Below are 25436 nucleotides of genomic sequence, written 5' to 3' on the forward strand. Positions count from 1 at the left end.
TCGATTACTCCAGCCCCATACAGGATGGCGTTTGATTTCAAAATGAAATCTGATTATAGAGGAAGAGATTTTTCCTCTCTCCTGGCCCCCCAAGCATCATTACTCACCTGAGGAAAACTTCTTCCATGGTAGTGATCGAGACACCAAAGCTACCAATGCCCAGCTCTGTCTGCCTGTTTTCCAGATCAGTAAGAAGGTCTTTAAACCTAGAAGAAGGAGAAGGGAGAAAGCTACCAACTAAACAGATTACTTTCATATTAATATTTCTTGCTCCCAATTAACTTCCTTCAGCAGTGGGAAAAATGTAGCTCATCCTTCACTGCAATGCTTGTTACAGTTCCCATAGCTCCAATGAATCAGAAATGTAGAAAATATAAGGGGAAAAAACTACCAAACTGCTATCATAAACTGCTTCCTGGTTTTCTGATAAAATTATCAACTGACTTTCTCTATATATCAACATTCATCTCTAATTAAGATTTAATTTACTTAATACATGCTACAGTTCCTATAAAATACTAAATCAAAAAGGAAAAATGTTTTCAAATTATTAAGGAACAGAAGAAACTTAACACAGAAAATGAAGTAAAAATAATAGAAAGCAAGGCCTGGAAGAGAATCGTTTCCTCACATAATCAAGTAAGTTTTGTGCCATTTCAGGAAGATGTGATGGAGTGCCATCGAGGTTTCTGAAGAATAGTTTTTTCTGAGATTTATGTTTCTCTACTTTAGAAGATCATCTACTCCAGAAACCTAATCGGTTGTTGAACCTATCTCTACTATGTTCTCTCTAAGGAGTGAACGTGACCACAAAAAGGAGACTGAAAATTCTCCATTTTGGAAAATTCTATCAAAATTTTCTCTATTTTTTGAGCCAAAATTAGATTCACCTCACTCTATCTCATAATTAGTGGGAGAAGTAAGTTTCAGAACATTACTCTGACATGTTTATCAATATAATAATAAATATGCATATAATATGCACACATGTATATCAGTATATGCACGGCAAAATCTTCTAAAATTTTTTTAAAATTCTGAACCACTTTATTGAGGCATGATTGACATGCATACATACATACAAGCTGAACATATTCAATATACACCATCAAGGACATAGACAGATTCATCAACTCCCAAAATTTCCTATCTCATTCATTCATTCATTCATTCATCCATTCATTTTTGTAGTAAGAACACAATATAAGATCTTTCCTTGTGGAAAATTTTAAGTACACAATACAGCATTGTTAGCTACAGGCACTATGCTGTTTAGTGGATCTCCAGAACTTACAGTTCTTACAAAAACTGAAACTTTGGATCCCTGACAATCACCTCCCCATTTTCCTCTCCCCATAGCTCCGGGAAACCATGATTCTACTCCATACTTCTATGAGTTTGACTATTTTTGATTCCACATATAAGGGAAATTATGCAGTATTTGTCTTTGTGTCTGGTTTATACTACTTAGCATAATGTCTTCTAGATCCATCCATCCATATTGTCACAAATGGCAGGATTTCCTTCTTCTTTGAGGCTGAATAATATTTCATGGTATGTATATACCAATATTCTTTATCTATTCATCCACAGATGGACATTTAGGTTGTTTCCATACTTTGGTTATTGTGAATAATGCTGCAATAAACATGAGACAGCAAGTGTGTCTCTTTGAGATCCTGATTTCAATTCCTTTTGATAAATACCCAGAAGTGGGATTGCTGAATCATATGGTAGCTCTATTTTTAGTTTTGAGTAATCTCCATACTTTTTTTTTTAACTTTTATATGAAGAATTTAATTATCTATACACGGAACTAATTCAAAAGGGTGATAAAGCCGCAGGTTTATATATTTAAATATCCATACTATTTAATGCATAAAAAAGTCTTAAGCAATACACAACAAACTCAAATCATAAGAGTAACTATTTCTGAGGAGAAGGATTATGGGATCCTTTGACTTTTTAATTCATTCAATGCTGTAATGAGAAACTTCAGTAGTAATTGTGTTTCTGTGTACATATGTTGGTTAAACAGCAGATTCCGGCCTCTTTAGGGCCGGTGAAATCAGAAAATTTAAAACAAAAATTTTCAATGAATCATCAAGCATTATTATTAGCATTATTATCCTTTTTTTCTGATTAAAAAAGTAGTAAATACAGAAAATGTGGATAATACAAATGTTTAAAAAAGAAAATAAAAATAGTTTTACTACCCAGAAAAAACACGACTGTTAAATATGTGATATGCTACTTGGATATATTTTTTAATTTTTTTTATTATATTATGTTAGTCACCATACAGTACATCCCTGGTTTGATTCTGTTTTTTAACTTTCATTTCCATATATTGCATGTTGTTATCCTACATTATAGGATTCTATACCCAGCTTTTAAATTTATTGTTATGAGTGTTTTTCTATGAAAATATAAATTTCAAAGATTGATTCCTATTCCATTGTATGAATGTTCTATAATTGAATTAAGTTTACTTTATTGTTGGGAATTTAGATGTTTCTAGATGTTTCCTTAGAAAACAATTATTTCCTAGAATTGTTGAGTCAAACTTTGTGAATATTTTTAAGAGTTGCCTACTACTAGTATATAAAGAGGAAATTTCACAAAATCATTATCAGTGCTTACTATTACCATTTTAAATTTTTTCTTCCTTGGGGCACCTGGATGGCTCAGTCGGTTAAGTGGTCAGGTCATGATCCCGGAGTTCCAGGGATCGAGCCCCATGTCGGGCTCCCTGCTCAGTGGGAAGTCTACTTCTCCTTCTCCCTCTACCCCTCTCCCTGCTCCTTCTCTCTCTCTTGCTCACTCACTCTCAAATAAATAAAAAAAATTTTTAAGAAAAAAGTTTTTCTTCCTCTAAAAGCAAAAAAATTCTAATAAAATCTAGCTTAAATCTGCTCTTATTATTAGTGATTTAGAAGAATTTTCTATATAGATAGGAAATTTCCATATTCTTAATGAAAATGCTTTCTCACTTAAATACTAATTTTCTTGATACAAAAGTAATGTTTACCTATAAAACATTTAGAAACTATAGATAAAAATGTACAAATATAGGATGACAGATTGTGGCCATTCAAATCAATGTGTAGTGGTATCTAATTATTGTTTTAATTTGCATTGACCTGATGTGAGGTGAGCATCTTCTCATATGTTTATTTGCCACACATATGTCTTTGGTGAGTTGTCTGTTAAAGTCTTTGGCCCATTTTTAGGTGTGTCTGAGTGGCACAGTCAGTTAAGCATCAGACTCTTGGTTTTGGCTGAGGTTATGATCTCATGGGTCATGAGATAGAGCCCCATGTTGGACTCCTCAATACATAGTCTGCTTGGGATTCTTTGTCTACCTCTCTCTCTGCCCCTCCCTACATGCTTTCTCTCTCTTTCTCTCTCTCTCTAAAATAAATAAATAAATCTTTTTAAAAAAGTCTTTGGCCAATTTTTTTATTTAAACATTTTTCTTTTATTTTCCTGAAATCATTAACGTTTTCTCTCCTCTCCTGCCTTTCTCCTTTTGGCCAATTTTAAAATTGGGTTCTATGTTTTCTTATTGTTGTGTTCTAAGAGTTCTTTGAATATTTTGGATAACGGTCCTTTATCAGAGGTGTCTTCGGCAAATATTGTTCCCAATCTGTGACTTGTCTTCTAATTCTCTGGATATTGCCCATTATAGAGCAGAGTTTTCATTTTAATAAAGCCCAGCTTTTTTTTTTAATAATAACATTTTTTTATTATATTATGTTAGTCACCATACAGTACATCCCTAGTTTTTGATGTAAAGTTCCAGGATTCATTACTTTCGAATAACACCCAGTGTTCAATGATTTCTTTCAGAGATCCTGCCATTGGTGCTGTATCTAAAAACTCACTGCCATATAGGTTTTCTCCTAGATTATCTTTTTTTTTTTTTTTAAGAAAGTGGTTCCTTTTTTTTTTTTTTTTTAAGGTTTTATTTATTTATTTGACAGAGAGAGAGAGACAGCCAGCGAGAGAGGGAACACAAGCAGGGGGAGTGGGAGAGGAAGAAGGAAGCTTCCCGCTGAGCAGGGAGCCTGATGCGAAGCTCGATCCCAGGACCCTGGGATCACGCCCTGAGCTGAAGGCAGATGCTTAACGACTGAGCCACCCAGGCGCCCCTCTCCTAGATTATCTTCTAGCAGTTTTATAGTTTCTCATTTTACATTTAGGCCTACAATCCATTTTGAGTTAATTTTTGTGAGGGGTATAAGATACGTGTCTAGATTAATTTTTTTTGCATATGGATGTCCAGTGGTTCTAGCATCATCTGTTGGAGACTATCTTTTCTCCATTGTATTGCCTTTGTTCCTTTGACAAAGATCAATTGACTATATTTATGTTGGTCTATTTCTGGACATGCTGTTCTGTTCCATTGATCTATTTTTCTTTTTTAAAAATTTATTATGACATGTTAGTGACCATACATTGATCTATTTTTCTATTCTTTCGCTAATATCACACTGACATGATTATGGCAGATTTATAGCAAGTCTTGAAAATGCTCAGTGTCAGTCCTCCAACTTTGTTCTCCTTCAATACTGTGTTGCCTATTTTGGGTCTTGTGCCTTTCTGTATAAACTCTAGAATCAATTTGTCGATATCCATCAAATAACTTATTGGGATTTTCATTAGGATTGCACTGAATCAAGGAGTGCCTGGGTAGTTCAGTCGGTTGAGGGTCTGACTCCTGATCTCACCTCAGGATTTGATCTAAGGGTTGTGAGTTTAAGCCCCATGCTGGGCATGGAACATACTTTAAAAAAAAAAAAAAGGATTGCATTGAATTATAGAGCAAGTTGGGAAAAACTGACATCTGATGATATTGAATCTTCCTATACATAAACATAAAATATCTTGTTTTTTAGTTTTTTTTTATTTCATTCATCCGAGTTTGGTAGTTTTCCTCATATGGAACTTGTATATATTTGGTAGACTTATACCTAAGCATTTCATTTTTGGAGGTGCTAAATTTTACAAGTGTGTTTATAATTTCAAATTACATTTACTCATTGCCAATATATAGGAAAGTCATTTACTTTTGCATGTTATATTAACTTTGTATACTGCGTCTTTGCTATAATCACTTATTAATTCCAGGAGGTTTTTTGTTTTTGTTTTTGTCAATTCTTTCAGACATTTTGTATAAGATGATCATGTCATCTGTAAACAAAGGCAGTTTTATTTCTTCCTTCCTAATCTAAATACACTTCCTTGTCTTTTCTTATTACATTGGCTAGGACTTTCAGCATAATGTCGGAAAGCTGTGGTGAGAGAGGACTTCCTTGCTTTGTTCCCAATAGTAATGGGAAGCTTTGAGTTTCTCACCACTGAGTATGATGTTAGCTATAGGCTTTTTGTAGATAATTTTTAACCAGTTGAAGAAGTTCCCCTCTATTTATCTTCTTTTGAGAATGCCAACAAGTTTGCTTAAGGGAATGTGAAGCTAGTAATTACATCTTGCAAGAAGATGAAGTTGGCACAGTCCCTGGAAGTTTATAAGTTTCCTCTTACCTTTAGTTTCTGTCTTTTGCAGTTTGCCTGGCTTTGCCAATGACATAGCCCCAATTGCCATATGAAACTCCTGATGTAGAGCTGTGCATGATCATTCACACTGTAAGACCCTAACATGAAGCCAGAGCCAAAAGGTCTAACAGCACTGTACAGTGTATATGCATGTATATACATGGCCACTCTCTGCAAGATGTTTTAATGGAAGATTATAGCCAAAATTAGATCTAAAGTTGGAAGCTTTTTATCTTGCAATGTCTGCTAAAGAATGAGCATCTGGGTGTTTACCCCAAAGATACAGACGTAGTGAAGAGAAGGGCCATATGCACCCCAATGTTCATAGCAGCATTGTCCACAATAGCTAAATTGTGGAAGGAGCCGAGATGCCCTTCAACAGATGACTGGATTAAGAAGTTGTGGTCCATATATACAATGGAATATTACTCAGCTATCAGAAAGAACGAGTTCTCAACATTTGCTGCAACATGGACGGCACTGGAGGAGATAATGCTAAGTGAAATAAGTCAAGCAGAGAAAGACAATTATCATATGATTTCTCTCATCTATGGAACATAAGAACTAGGAAGATTGGTAGGGGAAGAAAGGGATAAAGAAAGGGGGGGTAATCAGAAGGGGGAATGAAACATGAGAGACTATGGACTCTGAGAAACAAACTGAGGGCTTCAGAGGGGAGGGGAGTGGGGGAATGGGATAGACCGGTGATGGGTAGTAAGGAGGGCACGTATTGCATGGTGCACTGGGTGTTATACGCAACTAATGAATCATCGAACTTTACATTGGAAACCAGGGATGTACTGTATGGTGACTAACATAATATAATAAAAAATCATTTAAAAAAAAAAACAGAATGAGCATCTGCCAACAAACCTGCTAGTGCCATTCCAAAAACCGATCAACATTAAAAAGTCACTTGTTGGAACCTTCTTTGTAAAGTTTAGAAAGGACTAGATTTTCTACCCCAAAGACAATGCCATCTTTATATCTGATTCCAATAGCTGTACTACTATTTTCCACAGCCTGCATAGCATATACAACTTGAAAAACTCTTCCATCAGGACAGAATGAGGAGGCTGACAGGTCATACCCTGCCCCGACTGAGCTCACTGTGCTGAAACCTCCAGGGCTTCAAGGCCTAAAACACAATGGAGCCTCAGACTAGTAACAGGCTCTCTCACTGGCTGCCTTGGAAAGTAAAGTTTTGACTATTACTTGTCAAGTGGCAACCTGAAAGAATCTACTTGCCAAGCCCAAGGAAACGTGGAAAAGTAATAGTTATTTCTGGTAACCTAATACCATTTAACTAAACAGTCTCTGGATCCATACCTGTGTGTGTACTCTTTGGGTAGGATAAATGATAATTCAGCTGCAACATTGCTCTCCAATCTGGCTTCAGGTATATGCTGATCAACCACTTGAGTAATTCCTTCAACATTACAATGACGTTCCTTCACCATAATTATGTGGTATCCCACACCTGAAAACATCCATTAAAAATTTTTTTTAAATGTAACCTTCCAAATTAAACACTCCCCTCCCCCCTCAAAATAGGCTCTTGCCTGTTAAAAATTTCATTTTTTAAGAGGAATCATGTTTGTGCTTAGGAGCAAATGGGTTTCAAATTCCCTTCACTTCATTCCTCTTAGTCAGTTCCTGACTCTTTAACCTTTGGATGTATAGGTTTCATACTCTTACCAGAATTTAAACTTGGTAAAGTGTCATTGTTTTATATCTTTTTTGGATTTTCTTCCTTCCATTATTCTTTAAATACTTAATGCTTACTCACCACATTTCACACACATGTCAAAAGTGGAAACTTTTACCTCACTATATTAATGAATGAAACCTGTAAAATTTCACCTCACTGTACTAGGAAGTCTTCACTTCCTGTGAAAACAGGCCATGTGGACTTCCAACACCAAGTCTGCCTGATCTGTTCAGGATTTTATACACATGCACATGTTCACGTGCATGTTTGTGCACACACGTGTGTATAGGTTTACACACATACTCATCCTTCTCGTCTTGTTGCTCTTATTCTTATTTTATCACTCGTCACTTTAAGGTAGCTTACTGTTATATCCTAGAATGGAGCTTTTGAATCCACTATTTCTAACTTCTTCTTAGATGTACATTTGCACATCTAATGAAAACCACTCGTTTTTTTTTTTCAATGCCTTTCCATTTTCTACCCCTACTCATCAAACTTCAATTCTTAGTGATCCTCCCAAAAAACCTTCTGATCCAGGCTGACTTCCTCATTGTTCTAGGGGTTAAAAAGGCCCATTTTTTTCCTCTTGCTTTTACTTACTTATCCAATTTCCTTAAACATATGTTCTTTTCTCCATTGCCTTTATGAAGTCTGCAACTGAACACACTCTATGGATAATCAATATACTTGAGTAATACTTTTGTGTCTACCATGGAAATTGACATTTAGTCATAGTAACATAGTAGGTTACTATGGAAATGTCAATTTCCATATCCTCATCTGTAAGTACAAAAGCATTCAACAATGAAAGTCTCTCTCTCTTTTTAAATTATACGTTAGTCATCATACAGTACTTCATTAGTTTTTGATATAGTGTTCCATGATTCATTATTTGTGTATAAACCAACATCCTCTTTGGTGGGGAAGTGGTAGCATATGAGTGCAAAGCATGGGCCTTGGTGTTAGAGGGATCCACATCCACTTACTCACATGGTTTGAATACATTACTTAATATGAGCCCCAGTATTCTTCTTCATAAAAATGGTGATGTCATAAAGATTAGATGAGATAATGTATGTAAATATGAATATAATAATTCACCTATAATGTGAGTTGGATGAATGAATTCAAATACTGAATTCATTATTAATAGAATGATATAATGTTTAACTATTCTCATTAATTTGTCTCCTCCCAATTTTGATGCACTCACTGCTGGAGCCATGTAATTTCAGAACCAATTACATAGGTTTTTGTATTGTTCATTTTCAATGTACTAGTTTTACTGACTAACCAGACTATATATTTATCAAAATCAAGACAGTTTTATGCCACAGTTCAGTCGTTTTCTGTTCTATAAATTCTTGTTGATCGACTGCCACATCTCAGGAATATTCATGAAAATAAATATGAAAGCATTTAACTCATTACACTGGGAGTTAGATATTGATTTGATTGAAAAGGGTCAGAAATATCTAGTCACTGATTTTTCTCCTCTCCAAGCCATGAATCTATGTACCAAATCCCTCAGAAGCATTACTTTACTCCTGCAACAAATTAACACTTGAGTAGAAGTTACATGAAAGAAATAAACATGACTTTTTTGGGGTCAACAAAGAATATTTTCCAAGTTACAATATACTTATTAAGTAATAATGGGAAGTAATTAATTAGATTGGAACTGTCTAAATTACAGTTGATTTAAATAGTTTAGATCTAACATAATAGGACACAGGAAGCTTTTGAAGACCTGTGTAGTGGAACAAAAATGATAATAATCATGTTAGAATAATGTTATTAAGCCATTAGCATCCAAACAATGATCAAAGGGAGAGAGACCATATATTCTTTTCAGGAAAACTGAAGAGCCACAACACTTCAGGGATCCCTTGACCATGATGGCTATACGATCACCCAGGACATCAGCTTCATCCATGTGGTGGGTGGTCAGTAAGATGGTACGATCATGTTTATACTGCTGAAGGACATTCCAGGTGAATCTCCTTGAGACTGGGTCCATGCCAGAAGTTGGCTCATCAAGTATCACCACCTAAAGATCAGAAAAACAATTCCATGATCCATGCTGTGTCCCTTATGCAATAACTTACTATTTATGGGGGGGGGGCATATTTAAGTTAAGATACATAGTTTACACTACATTATATTAAGAACTCTGCAAAATTAACATAATTTCAAACCCCATAACCACATTACACCACCTGGTCAATAATGGAAATCCCCTCCGATTATCATTTCAGAAGTTCCTTTTATAAAGTTAGATTCATATCAGCTCTTAGGTTTGTGTCAGGTGAGTTTCATTTATCAGCTGGAGCAGGGACTCATGTTAACCATTCTTTACCTTGGAGCCTCCTACAAGTGCTATAATGATGGAGAGTTTCCGCTTCATTCCTCCACTCAGTGACTTTGCAAGTGCATCATGCTTTTCCAGCAGGCCAAAAGAAGTCAGCATTTTACTAACTTCTGTGGGACGTATCTCTGGAGGTATTCCTTTTATCTATAAAGATAGGGCCAGAGTTTACATGGCGCTTCCAACTTTATACTTAAAAAAATTCTTACACCAGAATTTCTCTTACACAGTTATCTATATATAAGACAATTCTTCTTCCTTTTGCCTTCCTTTATAATAAAAGAACAATGCCAAAAAACCTTCCACTAAATTAGGGTAAGGATGTTGATCCTTGGTCATACTGCCTAAAGCATATGAAGAGTAGAAGAAAAGAACATCTCTCTGACTCACCACACAGTAGAAATAGAGATGTTCTGATACTGTCAATTCTGAAAACAATATGTCATCCTGAGGGCAAAAGCCCAAGTTATTCCTGATGTGAACCATGTCTTTTGAGGTATCATATCCACTAATATACACCTTTCCACTTGTAGGAAGAGTCAAACCTAGAATTAAGTAGAAGACATGACAAAAGCTTAGCTTCTGTGAGAGAACCTGACAACACACTGTCCATTAGCACCTAAACTTTAGTCTACTTAAGGATTACTAAAAAAAGTTATCAAGTCTTCTATAGAATTAATAGTCTGGTAAATATAAACGGTTTGGTGATGGGGAAAGAAATAATTTTTCCTTTTTTTTTTTTGCTTATCCCATATATTCTAGTTTTCAGTGAGTATAAAATACTATTAATTACTTGAGTAATATAAAGTGCTTTGAAGAAATCACTGTTCTAATATTCTAGTACTGCTGTCTGCCACGTGACAACATATGTGAGCCATATTATGATCTGAGCACAGCATTATGAACACTGTGGTTGATTTTTTTAATGAAAAATTCAAAATGTAGGACCCCTACACTCTAGAAGTTAAAATTTTGTTGGAAGATAAAACATAATCACATGTAATAGTCTAAAAATATTTGCATAACATTTATGCACAGATGGCAACTGGGCCAGTTTTCTGCTGAAACAGTTGATAACGTACCAAATGCAGTTACAAAACTCCTTAAATTCCACCACTTAATAATTCCACTTTAAGAGGCACTTGGGTGTGCAGTTGGTTGAGTGTTGGACTCTTGGTTTTGGCTCAGATCTGATCTCAGAGTCATGGGATCAAGCCCTGTGTTGGGCTCCCTGCTCAGCAGGGAGTCGGCTTGTGTTTCTCTCTCCCTCCCCCCTGCATGCTCTCTAAAATAAATAAAATCTTAAAAAAATAATTCCACTTTAAAAAGTACACTCTGAGGGGCACCTGGGTGGCTCTATCAGTTAAGCATCCACCTCTTGATTTCACCTCAGGTCATGATTTCAGGACTGCAAGACTGAGCCCTGTGTGGGGCTCTGCGCCCAGCGTGTAGTTTGCTTGAGATGCTCTTTCTCCCTCTGCCCCTCCCCCACAATGCTCTAAAAAAATAAATAATGATTTAAAAAACTAAAAAAAAAAAAAACCACTCTGGAAAAGAAAAGTGTATTCAAGATTGTCCATTGCATTTAGAGTAATTAAATGTCCTCCTTTACTCTTGTTGCTAGGCCTTCTAACCCATTTAACATTTGTGTCCCAGATTTTTCATTTTTAACAAAGTGTTATTATTAATGCTACTAATATAAAATGGGGTAGGAATTGGGTTGGAATACCTCTAACTTTGTATATCTAACTTCTGGCATTATTTTGTCTAGTGTTTTGTGCGAAGCATGTACAATAAAAGAGTTATTGCAGTTTAATTCATGGTGTCTGAAAGAGGAACAGTAACAATGTTTTCTGACACAATGTCACTAACACATCCATTTCAAGAAAATTATACAGGCATTCCTTTTTTTTTAAAGATTTTATTTATTTATTTGACACAGAGAGAGACAGCCAGTGAGAGAGGGAACACAGCAGGGGGAGTGGGAGAGGAAGAAGCAGGCTCCCAGCGGAGGAGCCTGATGTGGGGCTCGATCCCAGAATGCCGGGATCACGCCCTGAGCCAAAGGCAGACACTTAACGACTGCGCCACCCAGGCGCCCCTATACAGGCATTCCTGATACAATAAAGTGGGATAGGATGACAGGCTATGAACAGTTAACACAGCCAAAACACAGCAGTAGAGTGCTCACAACGTACACAAGAAACACTTCCTGAAGCACCAGGCCCTGGACAATATATGACTTCTCAGAGCCATTACTCTCAGAAGCAGAAAACATAACAGGCTTTCCTAACACAGAGAAGAAGACAGAGACCTGGACAAAATGCCAAGGTGGAGGAATTCATCCCAAAAGAAAGAACAAGAAAAGGTTACAGCCAGAGATATAATCAAAACAGATATGAGTAATATGCCTGATTCAGAATTTAAAAACAAGCATAAGGATACTAGCTGGGCTTAAAAAAAAGCATAGAAAACCCAGGGAGTTCCTCATGGCAGAGATAAAACACCTAAAAGTAGTCAGGCCAAAATAAAAACTGTTATAACTGAGATGCAAACCAACTGCATGTAATGACCACAAGAATGCAAGAAGCTGAGGAATAAATAAGTGATACAGAAGATAAAATTATGGAATATAATGATGCTGAAGAGAAGAGGGAAAGAAAAAATACTGGATCACGAATATATACTTAGGGAATTCAGCAAATCCATAAAGTGTAATAACGTTAATATCACAGGAGTTCTAGAAGAAGGAGGAGAGGGTAAGAAAGGGAGAGGGTTTATTTGAGCACATTAAAGCTGAAAACTTCCCTAATCTGGGGAAAAAAACAGATGTCCAAATCCAGGAAGCACAGAGAACTCCAATCAAAATCAACAGAAGCAGGACAACACCAAGACATATTGTGGTAAAATTTGCAAAAAAACAGAGATAAACAAAGCCTAAAAGCAGCAAGGGAAAAGAAATCCTTAACTTACAAGGGAAGACAAAATTAGAAGTTGATGTGTCCACAGACACTTGGCAAGCCAGAAGAAAGTAGCATGATATATTCAACATGCTGAATGGGAAAAATATGGAGCCTAGAATACTTTATTCAGCAAGGCTGTCATTCAGGATAGAAGGAGAGATAAAGAGTTTCCCAAACAATAACTAAAGGAGTAGATGACCATTAGGCCAGCCCTGCAACAAATATTAAAGGGGACTCATGAGTGGAAAAGAAAAACCAAAAGTGACAAAGATTAGAAAGGAACAGAAAAATCTCCAGAAATAATGACATCACAGGTAATACAATGGCACTAAATTCATATCTATCAATAATTACACTGAATGTAAATGGACTAAATGCCCCAATCAAAAGACAGAGGGTATCAGAATGAATAAAATAACAAGACTCACCAATATGCTGGCTACAAGAGAATCATTTTAGACCTAAATACACATGCAGATTGAATGTGAGGAGATAGATGGGCACCAGGATGGCTCATTCATTTAAGTGAATGCCTTTGGCTTGGGTCATGATCCCAGGGTCCTGGGACTGAGACCCACATTGGGCTCCCTGATCAGTTGGGAGCCTGCTTCTTCTTCTCCCTCTGCCCTCCCCAAGTCATGCTCTCTCTCTCAAACAAATAAATAAAATCTTTAAAAAATAAAGTGAGGGGATAGAGAACCATTTATCATGCTAATATTAAAAGAAAGCTGGGGTAGGTATATTTATATCAGACACACTAGATGTTAAACCAAAGACCATAACAAGAGATGAAGAAGGGCACTATATTATAATAAAGGGGTCTGTCAAACAAGAAGACCTAACAATTGTAAATATTTATGCCCCCAACTTTCGAGCACACAAATAGATCATTTAATAACAAACATAAAGAAACTTACTGATAATAATATAATAAAGGCAGGGGACTTTTACATCCACTTCCAGCAATGGACAGATCACCTAAGAAGAAAATGAATGAGGAAACAATGGCCTTGAATGACATACTAGACCAGATGGACTTAACAGATGTATTCAGAACATTTCATTGTAAAGCAGCAGAATACACATTCTTTTCAAGTGCGTGGAGCATTCTCCAGAACAGATCACATACTGGGGTCACAGATAAGCCCTCAACAGGTAAAAAAGACTGAGATCATACCATGTATATTTTCAGACCACAACACTATGAAACCTGAAGTCAACCACAAGAAAAAAATTTAGAAAGACCACAAATAAATGGAGGTTAAAGAACATCCTATTAAAGAATGAATTGGTTAACCAGAAAATTAAAGAAGAAAAAGCAAAATACATGGAAACAAATGAAAACAAAAAATGACACTCCAAACCTTTGGGATGCAGCAAAAGCAGTCCTAAGAGGGAAGTATATAGCAATATAGGCCTACCTCAAGTAGCAAGAAAAGTCTCAAATACAGAACCTAACCTTACAAGCAAAGGAACTAGAAAAATAAAGCCTAAACCAGCAGAGGAAAATAATAAACATTAGAGCAGACATAAATGATACAGAAACAAAAAAAATGGGGGGGGGCACCTTGGTGGCTCAGTCAGTTAAGCATCTGCCTTTGGTTGGGGTCGTGATCCCAGGGTCCTGGGAACAAGCCCAAAGTCGGGCTTCCTGCTCAGTACTTCTCCCTCCCTCTCTGCTGCTCCCCTTGCTTGTGCTTGCTCTCTCTCTCTCTCTCTCGCCATCAAATAAATAAGTTAAATCTTAAAAAAAAAAAAAGAAACAAACAAACAAACAAACAAAAAAGCCTGGTAGAACAGATCAATGAAACTAGGAGCTGGTTCTCTGAAAGAATTAATAAGATCGATAAACCCCTTGCCAGACTTACCAAAAAGAAGAGAAAGGGCCCAAATGAATAAAATCATGAATGCTAGAGGAGAGATCACAAGCAACAGCACAGAAATACAATCATAAGAGAATATTATGAAAAATTATATGCCAACAAACTGGACAACCAGGAGGAAATGAATACAATCCTAGAAATATATAAACTACCAAAACAGAAATAGGAAGAAACAGAAAATTTGAACAGACCCATAACTAGCAAAGAAATTGAATCAATAATCAAAAATCTCCCAACAGGAGAGCCTGGCTGGCTCAGTTAGTAGAGCATGCAGCTCTTGCTCTCAAGGTGGTGAGTTCAAGGCCCACACTGGGTTATAAATAAACTTTAAAAAAAATCTCCCAGCAAACAAAAGCCCAGGGCCAGATGGCTTCCTAGGAAATTCTACCAAACATTTAAACAAGAGTTAACAGCTATTCTTCTCAAACTATTCCAAAAAATAGAAATGGAAGGAAAATTTCCAAACGCTTTTTATGAGACCAGCATTACTTTGATTCCAAAACCAGACGAAGACCCCACTAAAAAGGAGAATTACAGGCCAATGTCTCTGATGAACATGGATGCAAAAATTCTCAACAAGATACTAGCAAATCACCAAGAGTTCATTAAAAGAATCATTTACCATAATCAAGTAGTATTGGCTGCGAGGGTGGTTCAATATTTGCAAATCAATCAACATGATATTACACATTAATAAAAGAAAGGATAAGAACCATATGATCCTTTCAATAGATGCAGGAAAAGCATTTGACAAAGTACGGCACCATTCTTGATAAAAACCCTAAACACAGTAGAGATAGAGGGAACATACCTCAACATCATAAAGGCCATATATGAAAGACTCTCAACAAATACCATCCTCAATGGGGAAAAATTGACAGCTTTTCCTCTGTGGTCAGGAACAAGACAAGGATGTCCACTCTCACCACTGTTATCTAACATACTACTGGAAGGCCTAGCCTCAGCAATCAGAAGAAATAAAAGAAATAAAAGTCATCCAAATTGGCAAGGAAGAAGTCAAAATTTTTAAAAATTATGATATGTCAGTCGCCATACAGTACATCATTAGCTTTTGATGTAGTGTTCCATGATTCATTGTTTGCGTGTAACACCCAGTGCTCCATGCAATATGTGCCTTCCTTAATACAACTGATTTTATTAATTTGGGTCCTTTCCCTTTTCTTTTGGATAAGCCTGGCCAGTGGTTTATCAATCTTATTAATTCAAACTTTTACTATTCACAGATGACATGATACTCTATGTAGAAAACCCAAGAGATTCCAACGAAAAGTTGCTAGAACTGATACAGGAATGCAGTAGAGTTTCACAATACAAAACCAACATACAGAAATCTGTTTCATTTCTATACATGAATAATGAAGCAGAATAAAGAGAAATCAAGGAATTGATCCCATTTACAACTGCACCAGAAACAATAAGATACCTAAACATACAGGTAAAAGATCTGTACTCTGAAAACTAGAGAACACTTGTGAAAGAAACTGAAGAGGACACAAAGAAATGGAAAAACATTCCATGCTAATGGATTGAAAGAACACATATTGTTGAAATGTCTGTACTACCCAAACAATCTACACATTTAATGCAATCCCTATCAAAATACCACCAGCATTCTTCACAGACCTAGAACAAACAATCCTAAAATTTGTATGGAACTGCAAAAGAGCCTGAACAGCCAAAGCAATCTTGAAAAAAGCAAAGCAAAGCAAGAGGCATCAAATTCTGGTGTTCAAGTTGTATTACAAAGCTGTAGTCATTAAGACAGTATGATACTGGCACAAAAGCAGACACACATCAATGGAACAGAATAGAGAACCCAGAAATGGACTCACTACTATATGGTCAACTATCTTCAGCAAGCAGGAAAGAATATCCAATGGAAAAAAAGACAATCTCTTTAATAAATGGGGTTGGGAAAACTGGACAGCAACATGCAGAAGAATGAAACTGGACCACTTTCTTACACCATACACAAAAATAAACTCAAAATAGATAAAAGACCTAAGTGTGAGACAGAAAAGATTAAAATCCTAGAGGAGAACAAAGGCAGCAAACCTCTCTAATGTAAGCCATAGCAACTTACTAGAGACGTCTCCAGAGATAAGGGAAACAAAAGCAAAAATGAGCTACTGGTACTTCATTAGGATAAAAATCTTCTGCACAGCAAAGGAAACAATCAACAAAACAACCTTTGGAATGTTGCAAGGTGTTTGCAATGACATAACTGATAAAAGGTTAGTATCCAAAATGTATAAAGAACTTACTAAATTCAACAGCCAAAAACCAAATAATCCAGTTAAGAAATGGGCAGAAGACATGAATAGACACTTTTCCAAAGAAGACATCCAGATGGCTAATAGATGCATGAAAAGATGTTCAACATCACCTGGCTATCAGGGAAATACAAATCAAAACCATGATGAGATATCACCTCACACCTGTCAAAATGGCTAAAATTAACAACATAAGAAACAACTGGTTTTGGTGAGGATGTGGACAAAGGGGATCACTTTTACACTGTTGGTGGGAATGCAAACTGGTGCAGCCATTCTGGAAAACAATATGAAGGTGCCTCAAAAAGTTAAAAACAGAACTACCTTACAACCCAGCAATTGCACTACTCGATATTTAGTATTTACCCAAAGAAAACAAAAATACTGTTTCAAAGGGGTGCATGTACCCTGATGTTTATAGCAGCATTATCAGTAATAAACTATGAGAAGAGCCCAAATCACAATCAACTGATGAATGGGTAAAGAAGATGTGGCATATATATACAATAGAATATCACTTGTTCACCAAAAAGAATGAAATCTTGCCATTTGTAATGACGAGGATGGAGCTAGTGTGTATCATGCTCATGCTAAGTGAAGTAAGTCAGTCAGAGAAAGACAAATATCATATGATTTCACTTATGTGGAATTTAAGAAATAAAAGTGATGAACATAGGGGAAGGAAATAAAAGAGAGGGAAGCCTACCATAAGAGACTCCTAACTCTATAGAACAAACTGAAGGCTGCTGCAGGGGAGGTAGGTTGGGGATGTGCTAAATGGGTGATAGGTATTAGGAGGTCATTTCCTGTGATGAGCACTGGGTGTTATGTGTAAGTAAGGAATTACTGAATTCTACTTCTGAATCTAGTATTACACTATAGGTTGACTAAGTGGAATTTAAATAAAACTTGAAACATAAATAAATAAATAAATAAATAAATAAATAACCTACCTTAAATCCTTTAAAAAAAAAAAAACCAAAATCTGCCTTATTAGTATACATTGATGATACGAAGTCATTGCCCCATCTGAAATATATTGGTTGCTATGAATTACAAATGGATCACTTGAGTAAAGTGAGAATTTTCTGGGATGGTAGTGAATTTCTCCAGCTTAATAGGCAATTGGATTACAGAGATGTATGCACATGTCAAAATTTAGCAAATTAAACACTTAAAATTTAAGTGTTTCATCATAAAAAATTCCACAAAAGAAAATTATGGTTAATGATATGCATATCAAATTGTTTAGTAAGAAGCATAATCTCATCTAAAATTAATTTTGAGATGCCTAAAAATGGGATTAATAGATATGTGACAAGTGCAGTAAAATATTAGAATAGTAGAATCTAGGTGGTAGATGTAAGGGTATAAAATCTTTCATCTTGGATGAATGTTTGAAATTTTTAAAATTTAAATTCAATTAGCCAAGATATAGCACATCATTGGTTTTTGATATAATGTTCAATGATTCATCAGTTCAGCATAACATCCAGTGCTCATCATATCACATGCCCTCCTTAATACCCATTACCCAGTTACCCTATCCCCCCACCCACCTTCCTTTCTACAACCCTCAATTTGTTTCCCAGAGTCAAGAGTCTCATGTGGTTTGTCTCCCTCTCTGATTTCTTCCCATTCAGTTACCCCCCCAACTCTATTGTTCTCTGCACTATTCCTTATGTTCCACATATGAGTGAAATCATATGATAATTGTGTTTCTCTGCTTGACTTACTTCACTTAACATAATCCCCTCCAGTTCTATCCATACCGATGCAAATGGTGGGTATTCATCCTTTCTAATGGCTGAGTAATATTCCATTGTATCTATGAACCAAATCTTCTTTATCCATTCATCTGTTGAAGTTCATCTCGGTCCTTCCACAGTTTGGTTATTGTGGACATTGTTGCTATGAACACTGGGATGCATGTGCCCCTTCTTTTCACTACATCTGTATCTTTGGGGTAAATACCCAGTAGTGCAATTGTTGGGTCATAGGGTAGCTCTATTCTTAACATCCTGAGGAACCTCCATACTGTTTTCCAGAGTGGCTGTACCAGGTTGCATTCCCACCAACAGAGTAAGAGGGCTCCCCTTTCTCCACATCCTCACCAACATTTGTTGTTTCCTGCCTTGTTAATTTTTGGCATTCTAACTGGTGTAATGTGGTATCTCATTGTGGTTTTGATTTATATTTCCCTGATGGCTAGTGATGTGGAGCATTTTTTCATGTGTCTTTTGGCCATTTTTATGTCTTCTCTGGAGAAGCGTCTGTTCATGTCTTCTACCCATTTCTTGACTAGATTATTTGTTTTTTGGGTGCTCAGTTTGAGAAGTTCTTCATAGATCTTGGATACCAGCCCTTTATCTGTAATGCCATTTGCAAATATCTTCTCCCATTCCATAGGTTGCCTTTTAGTATTGTTGATTGAAAATTTTTTAGTAAACATAAACATCCATTCATAAGAATATATATTATACATTTTACAATGAAAACTATGTAAATTGAATTAGAATGGGTTTCCTATGAAGGGGGCAGGGGAATAAAAGGGAAAGTAAGACGAAAGAAAATAAAGGAATAAATAAATAAAAATTAAAAAGAAGAGGGTCTTTGCATTCACCAATGAGAACAGTATATTATGAAAAAGATGCATGTGAGATGTTAAAATAAATACTGATTTTTAAACTTTATAACAAATGATGTGCATTTGAAGAAGTGTGAATTAATTAACAACTGTGTATATAACTTAAGTAACAATGATGTCAATGTCAAGAGCGTACACAGAAGCTTCAGAGTTTGATGCACCGTATTGTGATCAGGGTGACTCTGAAAACTTACCTGTGAGAATAGATAAGGTGGTAGTCTTTCCTGCCCCATTAGGTCCCAGAAGAACAGTGATTTGCCCCTCATATACATTGAAAGATAAATTTTTTACTGCTGTGATGGTATCCTTCTCCATTGTGAATTCCTGTGAAAATAAAAAAAGAAATACTAACTTTATGTCTATTCTTACTGCTTATAAAGGACAGGCACGTCTATCAATTATCCAGAAAAGAATAAATGACAGAACATTAATCTCAAAAGGAGAAATGGCCAAAGCATAGAAAAGGTAAAACTGTGAAAAATAAACAATATTTAAAGGCGATATATGCAGAGACCTTGAAAGTAGGTCTACAAAACTCCCACTGAACCATCTCATCCAGTCCCACTTCGTTCCAGCTACTGTCTTGAGGCTGATAATACCACAGTCCACTCCAGTCAATGTCTTCCTGCTAAATTCCAGAACTTCATGCTGGACACCCATTATACTAGGTTTCCTTGAGGTACTCCAAACACTACTCATTAACATGTCTGAAAATGTATTCCTCATGCCACATTTCTTACCACAACCTATGGAGATGTACAAAGACAGAAACCTGAAACTGACTTACCTTACACATTTCCCTCTGACTCATCTACTAAAACTAATCACTGCTAATCAATCCATTTATTCAACAAATATTTATTGAGGGCCTATACTACGTGGCCAGTAACGAACAAGACCAAAACAGCTCCTGCTCTCATGAAAGAAAAATTCCATTAGGAGAAACACATAAAAAGCAAAAACTGTAAATGATTACCTTTGCAGTAACATTGGTAGACAGTGCTACTTTATATAAAATAGTCAGGTAAAGCTCCTTGAAGTCATAAAGTTTTTTTATTAGTTTCAGAGATATAATTTAGGGATTCATCAGTTGCATATAACACCCATTACTCAGTACATCAAGTGCCCTCCTAAATGCCCATCACTCAATTATTCCATCCCCCCACCCACCTCCCCTCCAGCAGCCCTCAGTTTGTTTCTTAGAGTTCAGCATCTCTTATGGTTTGCTTCCCTCTCAATTTTCGTCTTATTTTTCCTTCCCTTCACATATGTTCATCTGTTTTCTTTCTTAAATTCCACATATGAGTGACATCATATGTTATTTGTCTTTCTCTGACTTATTTCACTTTAGCATAATTCCCTCTAGTAACATCTATGACATTGCAAATGGCAAGATTTCATTCTTTTACATGGCTAATATTCTACTGTGTGTATGTTTGTATGTATACATACGTATACATATATACACATACCACATCTATTTTGCCTTTTAGTTTTGTTAACTGTTTCCTTTGCTGTGCAAAACCTTTTTATCCTGATGAAGTCCCAATAGTTCATTTCTTTAAGTCTCTCTTTATTTTTAAAAAATTTTTATGTTCAGTTCATTTATGCTTTTGTTTCCCTTGCCTTTTTTTTTAAAGATTTTACTTATTTATTTATTTGACAGAGAGAGAGACAGCCAGTGAGAGAGGGAACACAAGCAGGGGGAATGGGAGAGGAAGAAGCAGGCTCCCTGTGCATTAGGGAGCCCAATGTGGGGCTCGATCCCATTACGCCCTGAGGCGAAGGCAGACGCTTAATGACTGAGCCACCCAGGTGCCCCATCCCTTGCCTTTGGAGATGTGTCTAGCAAAAAGATTCTGCAGCTGAGGTAAAAGGGGTTGCTGCTTGTGTTCTTTTCTAGAATTTTGATGGATTCCTGTCTCATATTTAGGTCTTTCATCCATTTTGAGTTTATTTTTATGTATGGTGTAAGAAAGTGGTCCAATTTCATTCTTCTGTATGTGTTGTCCAAGTTTCCCAACACCGTTTGTTGAAGAGATTGTCTTCTTCCCACTGGATATCCTTTCCGGCTTTGTCGAAGATTATTTAGCCATAGAGCTGAGGGTCAATTTCTGGGCTTTCTATTCTGTTCCATTGATCTATGTGTCTGTTTTTGTGCCAGTACCATACTCTCTTGATGAGTACAGCTTTTTAATACAGCTTGAAGTCCAGAATTTGATGCCGCCAGCTTTGCTTTTCTTTTTCAAGATTGCACTGGCTATTCAGGGTCTTTTGTGGTTCCATACAAATTTTAGGATTGTTTGTTCTAGCTCTGCAAAAAAAGCTGATGGTATTTTGATAGGGATTGCACTGAATGTGTACGTTGCTTTGAGTAGCACAGACATTAACAATATGTGTTCTTCTGATCCATGAGCAGAGATGTTTTTCCATTTCTTTGTGTCCTCTTCAATTTCTTTCACAAGTGTTCTCTAGTTTTCAGAGTACAGATCTTTCACCTGTTTGGTTAGTTATCTTATTGTTTCTGGTGCAATTGTAAATGGGATCAATTCCTTGATTCCTCTTTCTTCTGCTTCATTATTCATGTATAGAAATGCAACTAACTGCTGTGCATTGATTTATATACCATGACTTTGCTGAATTCCTGTATCAGTTCTAGTAATTCCGGGGTAGAGTCTTTTGGGTTTTCTACATTGAGTATCATGTTGTCTGCAAACAGTAAAAGTTTGACTTCTTCCTTACCAATTTGGATGCCTTTTATTTCTTTTTGTTGTCTGATTGCTGAGGCTAGGACTTCTAGTACTATGTTGAACAACAGTGGTAAGAGTGGATATCCGCATCATGTTCCTAACTTTAGGGGAAAGGCTCTCAGTTTTTCTCCATATAGGATGATATTCACTGTGGTTTTTTTCATATATGGCTTTTATGATATTGAGGTATGTACTTTCCATCCCTACACTCCAGAGAGTTTTTATCAAGAAAGGATGCTGTATTTTGTCAAATGCTTTTTCTGCATCTATTGAGAGGATCATATCGTTCTTGTCCTTTCTTTTATTTATGTAGTGTATCACATTGATTTGCAGATGTTGAACCACCCTTGCAGCCCAGGAATAAATCCCCCTTTGTCGTGGTGAATAATTCTTTTAATGTAGTATTGGATCCTATTGGCTAGTATCTTGTTGAGAATTTTGGCATCCATGTTCATCAGGGATATTGGTCTGTAATTCTCCTTTTTGGTAGGGTCTTTGGTTTTAGAATTGAGGTAATGTTGGCCTTATAAAAAGAGTTTGGAAGTTTTCCTTCCATTTCTATTTTTTGAAACACCTTCAGAAGAACATGTATTAATTCTTCTTTAAATGTTTGGTAGATTTCCACTCGGAGGCTATCTGGCCCTGGACTTCTGTGTGTTGGGAGATTTTTGTTGGTTATGGGTCTGTTCAGATTTTCTATTTCTTCCTGTTTCAGTTTGGTAGTTTATGTAGTTCTAGGAATGCCTCCATTTCCTCCAGATTGCCTAATTTGTTTGCATATAATTGCTCATAATATGTTCTTATAATTGTTTGTATTTCTTTGGTGTTGGTTGTGATCTCTCTTCTTTCATTTGTGCTTTTATTTATTTGGGTCCTTTCTCTTCTCTTTTTGATAAGTCTGGCTAAGGGTTTATTGATCTTATTAATTTTGTCAAAGAAACAGCTCTTAGATTAGTTGATCTTCTGTTGTACTGTTTTTTGTTGTACTGTTGTACTGTTTTTGTACTGTTGTACTGTTTTTTGATTTCTGTATCATTGATTTCTGCTCTCATCTTTATTATTTCTCTTCTCCTGCTGGATTTAGGCTTTATTTGCTGTTCTTTCTTCAGCTCCTTTAGGTATGAGGTTAGGTTGTGCATTTGAGGCTTTTCTTATTTCTTGAGAAAGGCCTGTATTGCTATATACTTTCTTCCTAATACCTCCTTTGCTACATACAAAGGTTCTGAACTATCCTGTTTTCATTTTCATTTGTTTCCATGTATTTTTTAAATTCTTCTTTAATTTCCTGGTTGACCTATTCATTCTTTAGTACGATGTTCTTTAACTTCCATGTATTTGTGTTCTTTACAAATTTTCTCTTGTGATTGCATTCAAGTTTTAAAGCAGTGTGGTCTGAAAATATGCATGGTGTAATCTCTATCCTTTTATATCACTTCAGACCTGATTTGTGACCCAGTATGTGATCTATTCTAGACAATGTTCCATGTGCACTAGAGACGAATGTGTATTCTGTTGTTTTAGGATGGAATGCTCTGAATATACCTGTGAAGTCCATCTGGTCCAGTGTGTCACTCAAAGCCCTTGTTTCTTGTTGATCGTCTACTTAGATGATATGTCCAGTGTTGTGAGTGGGATGATAAGGTCTCCTACTAGTTTTGTATTATTATGAATGTGGTTTTTTAAAAATTTTGTTATTAATTGGTTTATATATTTGTCTGCTCCCAAGTTAGGGGCATAAATATTTACAATTGTTAGATCTTCTTGTTAAATAGACCCTTTTATTATGATAGAATGTCCTTCCTCATCTCTTATTACAGTATTTGGTTTAAAATTTAATTTGTCTGATATAAGGATTGCTACTCCAACTTTCTGTTGATGTCCATTAGTTTGATAATTGTTTCTCCACCCCCTCACTTTTAATCTGGAGGTGTCTTTGGGACTAAACTGTGTCTCTTACAGACAGCACATTGATGGGTCTTTTTTTTAATCCAATCTGATACCCTATGTCTTTTGATTGGAGCATTTAATCCATTTACATTCAAAGTAAAGATTGACAGCTATGAATTTAGTACCATTGTATTACCCGTAAGGTCACTGTTTCTATAGATTATCTCTGTTCCTTTCTGGCCTATGTTACTTTTGGGCTCTCTGTTCACTCAAAGGGTCCCCTTTAATATTTCTTGCTGGGATGGTTTAGTACTCACAAATTCCTTTAGTTTCTGTTTGTTCTGGAAGATTTTTATCTCTCTTTCTATTCTAAATGACAGCCTTGCTGGATAAAGTATTCTTGGCTGCATATTTTGCCCATCTAACAGGTTGAATATATCATGCCAATACTTTCTGGCCTGCCAGGTCTCTGTGGACAGGTCTGCTGCTAGCCTTATGTTTCTATCCTTGTAGGTTAAAGAACTCATGTCCTCAGCTGCTCTCAGGATTTTCTCTTTACCTCTGAAATTTGCAAACTTCACTATTATATGTTGAGGTGTTGACCTATTTTTATTGATTTTGAGGGGGGTTCTCTGTGACTCCTGGACTTGAATGCCTGTTTCCTCCCCCAGATTAGAGAAGTCCTCAGCTACAATTCATTCAAATAAACCTTCTGCACCCTCATCTTCTAGGACTCCTACTATTGGATATTATTTGCTTTATGGAATTGCTGATTTCTCAGTCTTCCTTCATGATCCAGCATTTGTCTTTCTCTCTTCTTTTCAGCAGCTTTATTTCCCATCATTTTGTCTTCTATATCACTGAGTCTCTCTTCTGCCTCATTTGTCCTTGCTGGTAGAGCCTCCATTTTTTACTACATCTCAGTAATAGCATTTTAAATTTTGTCCTGATTGGATTTTAGTTCTTCTATTTCTACAGTAAGGAATTCTCTATTGTCTTCTATACTTTTTTCAAGCCCAGCTAGTATCTTTAAAATCATTGTTTCAAATTCTAATTCAGACATCTTATATCCATATTGATTAAATAGCTGGCAGTGAGTGCTACCTCCTGTTCTTTCTTTTGTGGTGAATTTCTCCATCTGGTCATTATGTTCAGAAAAGAAGAAGAAAGAGAGGAAAGACAACAATACCAACAAGAACGACAACAGAAAAAATAACAAAACAAACCAGAAGAAAACACAAAGAAGAAAAAAGAAGAAAAACTCAAACCAGAAACAAAACAGAACAAAATACTTGATTCTGGGTGTATTTTGTTCTGCTTGTTAAAAGAAGCTAGATCCCAAGATAGGAAAGAAAGAAAAACATATATATA

General features: G+C 36.1%; 1 protein-coding gene across 1 annotated transcript in view; it reads right to left on the reverse strand.

Annotated features, from left to right (window-relative positions):
• LOC103668908 (ATP-binding cassette sub-family A member 3-like) overlaps positions 1 to 25436 on the reverse strand; it is a 159316-nt gene that overhangs the window by 75486 nt on the left and 58394 nt on the right. The window contains exons 11-16 of the mRNA XM_040636564.1: positions 19623 to 19752; positions 10032 to 10186; positions 9633 to 9788; positions 9113 to 9323; positions 6889 to 7039; positions 105 to 206 (exon numbers count right to left, since the gene is read on the reverse strand). Of these exons, the coding sequence (XP_040492498.1) occupies positions 105 to 206; positions 6889 to 7039; positions 9113 to 9323; positions 9633 to 9788; positions 10032 to 10186; positions 19623 to 19752 (905 nt within the window). The remainder of the gene's footprint in view (positions 1 to 104; positions 207 to 6888; positions 7040 to 9112; positions 9324 to 9632; positions 9789 to 10031; positions 10187 to 19622; positions 19753 to 25436) is intronic.

Source organism: Ursus maritimus, unplaced genomic scaffold (genome assembly GCF_017311325.1).
Source record: "Ursus maritimus isolate PB19 unplaced genomic scaffold, ASM1731132v1 scaffold_2, whole genome shotgun sequence".
In the NCBI taxonomy this organism is placed as follows: Eukaryota; Metazoa; Chordata; class Mammalia; order Carnivora; family Ursidae; genus Ursus; species Ursus maritimus.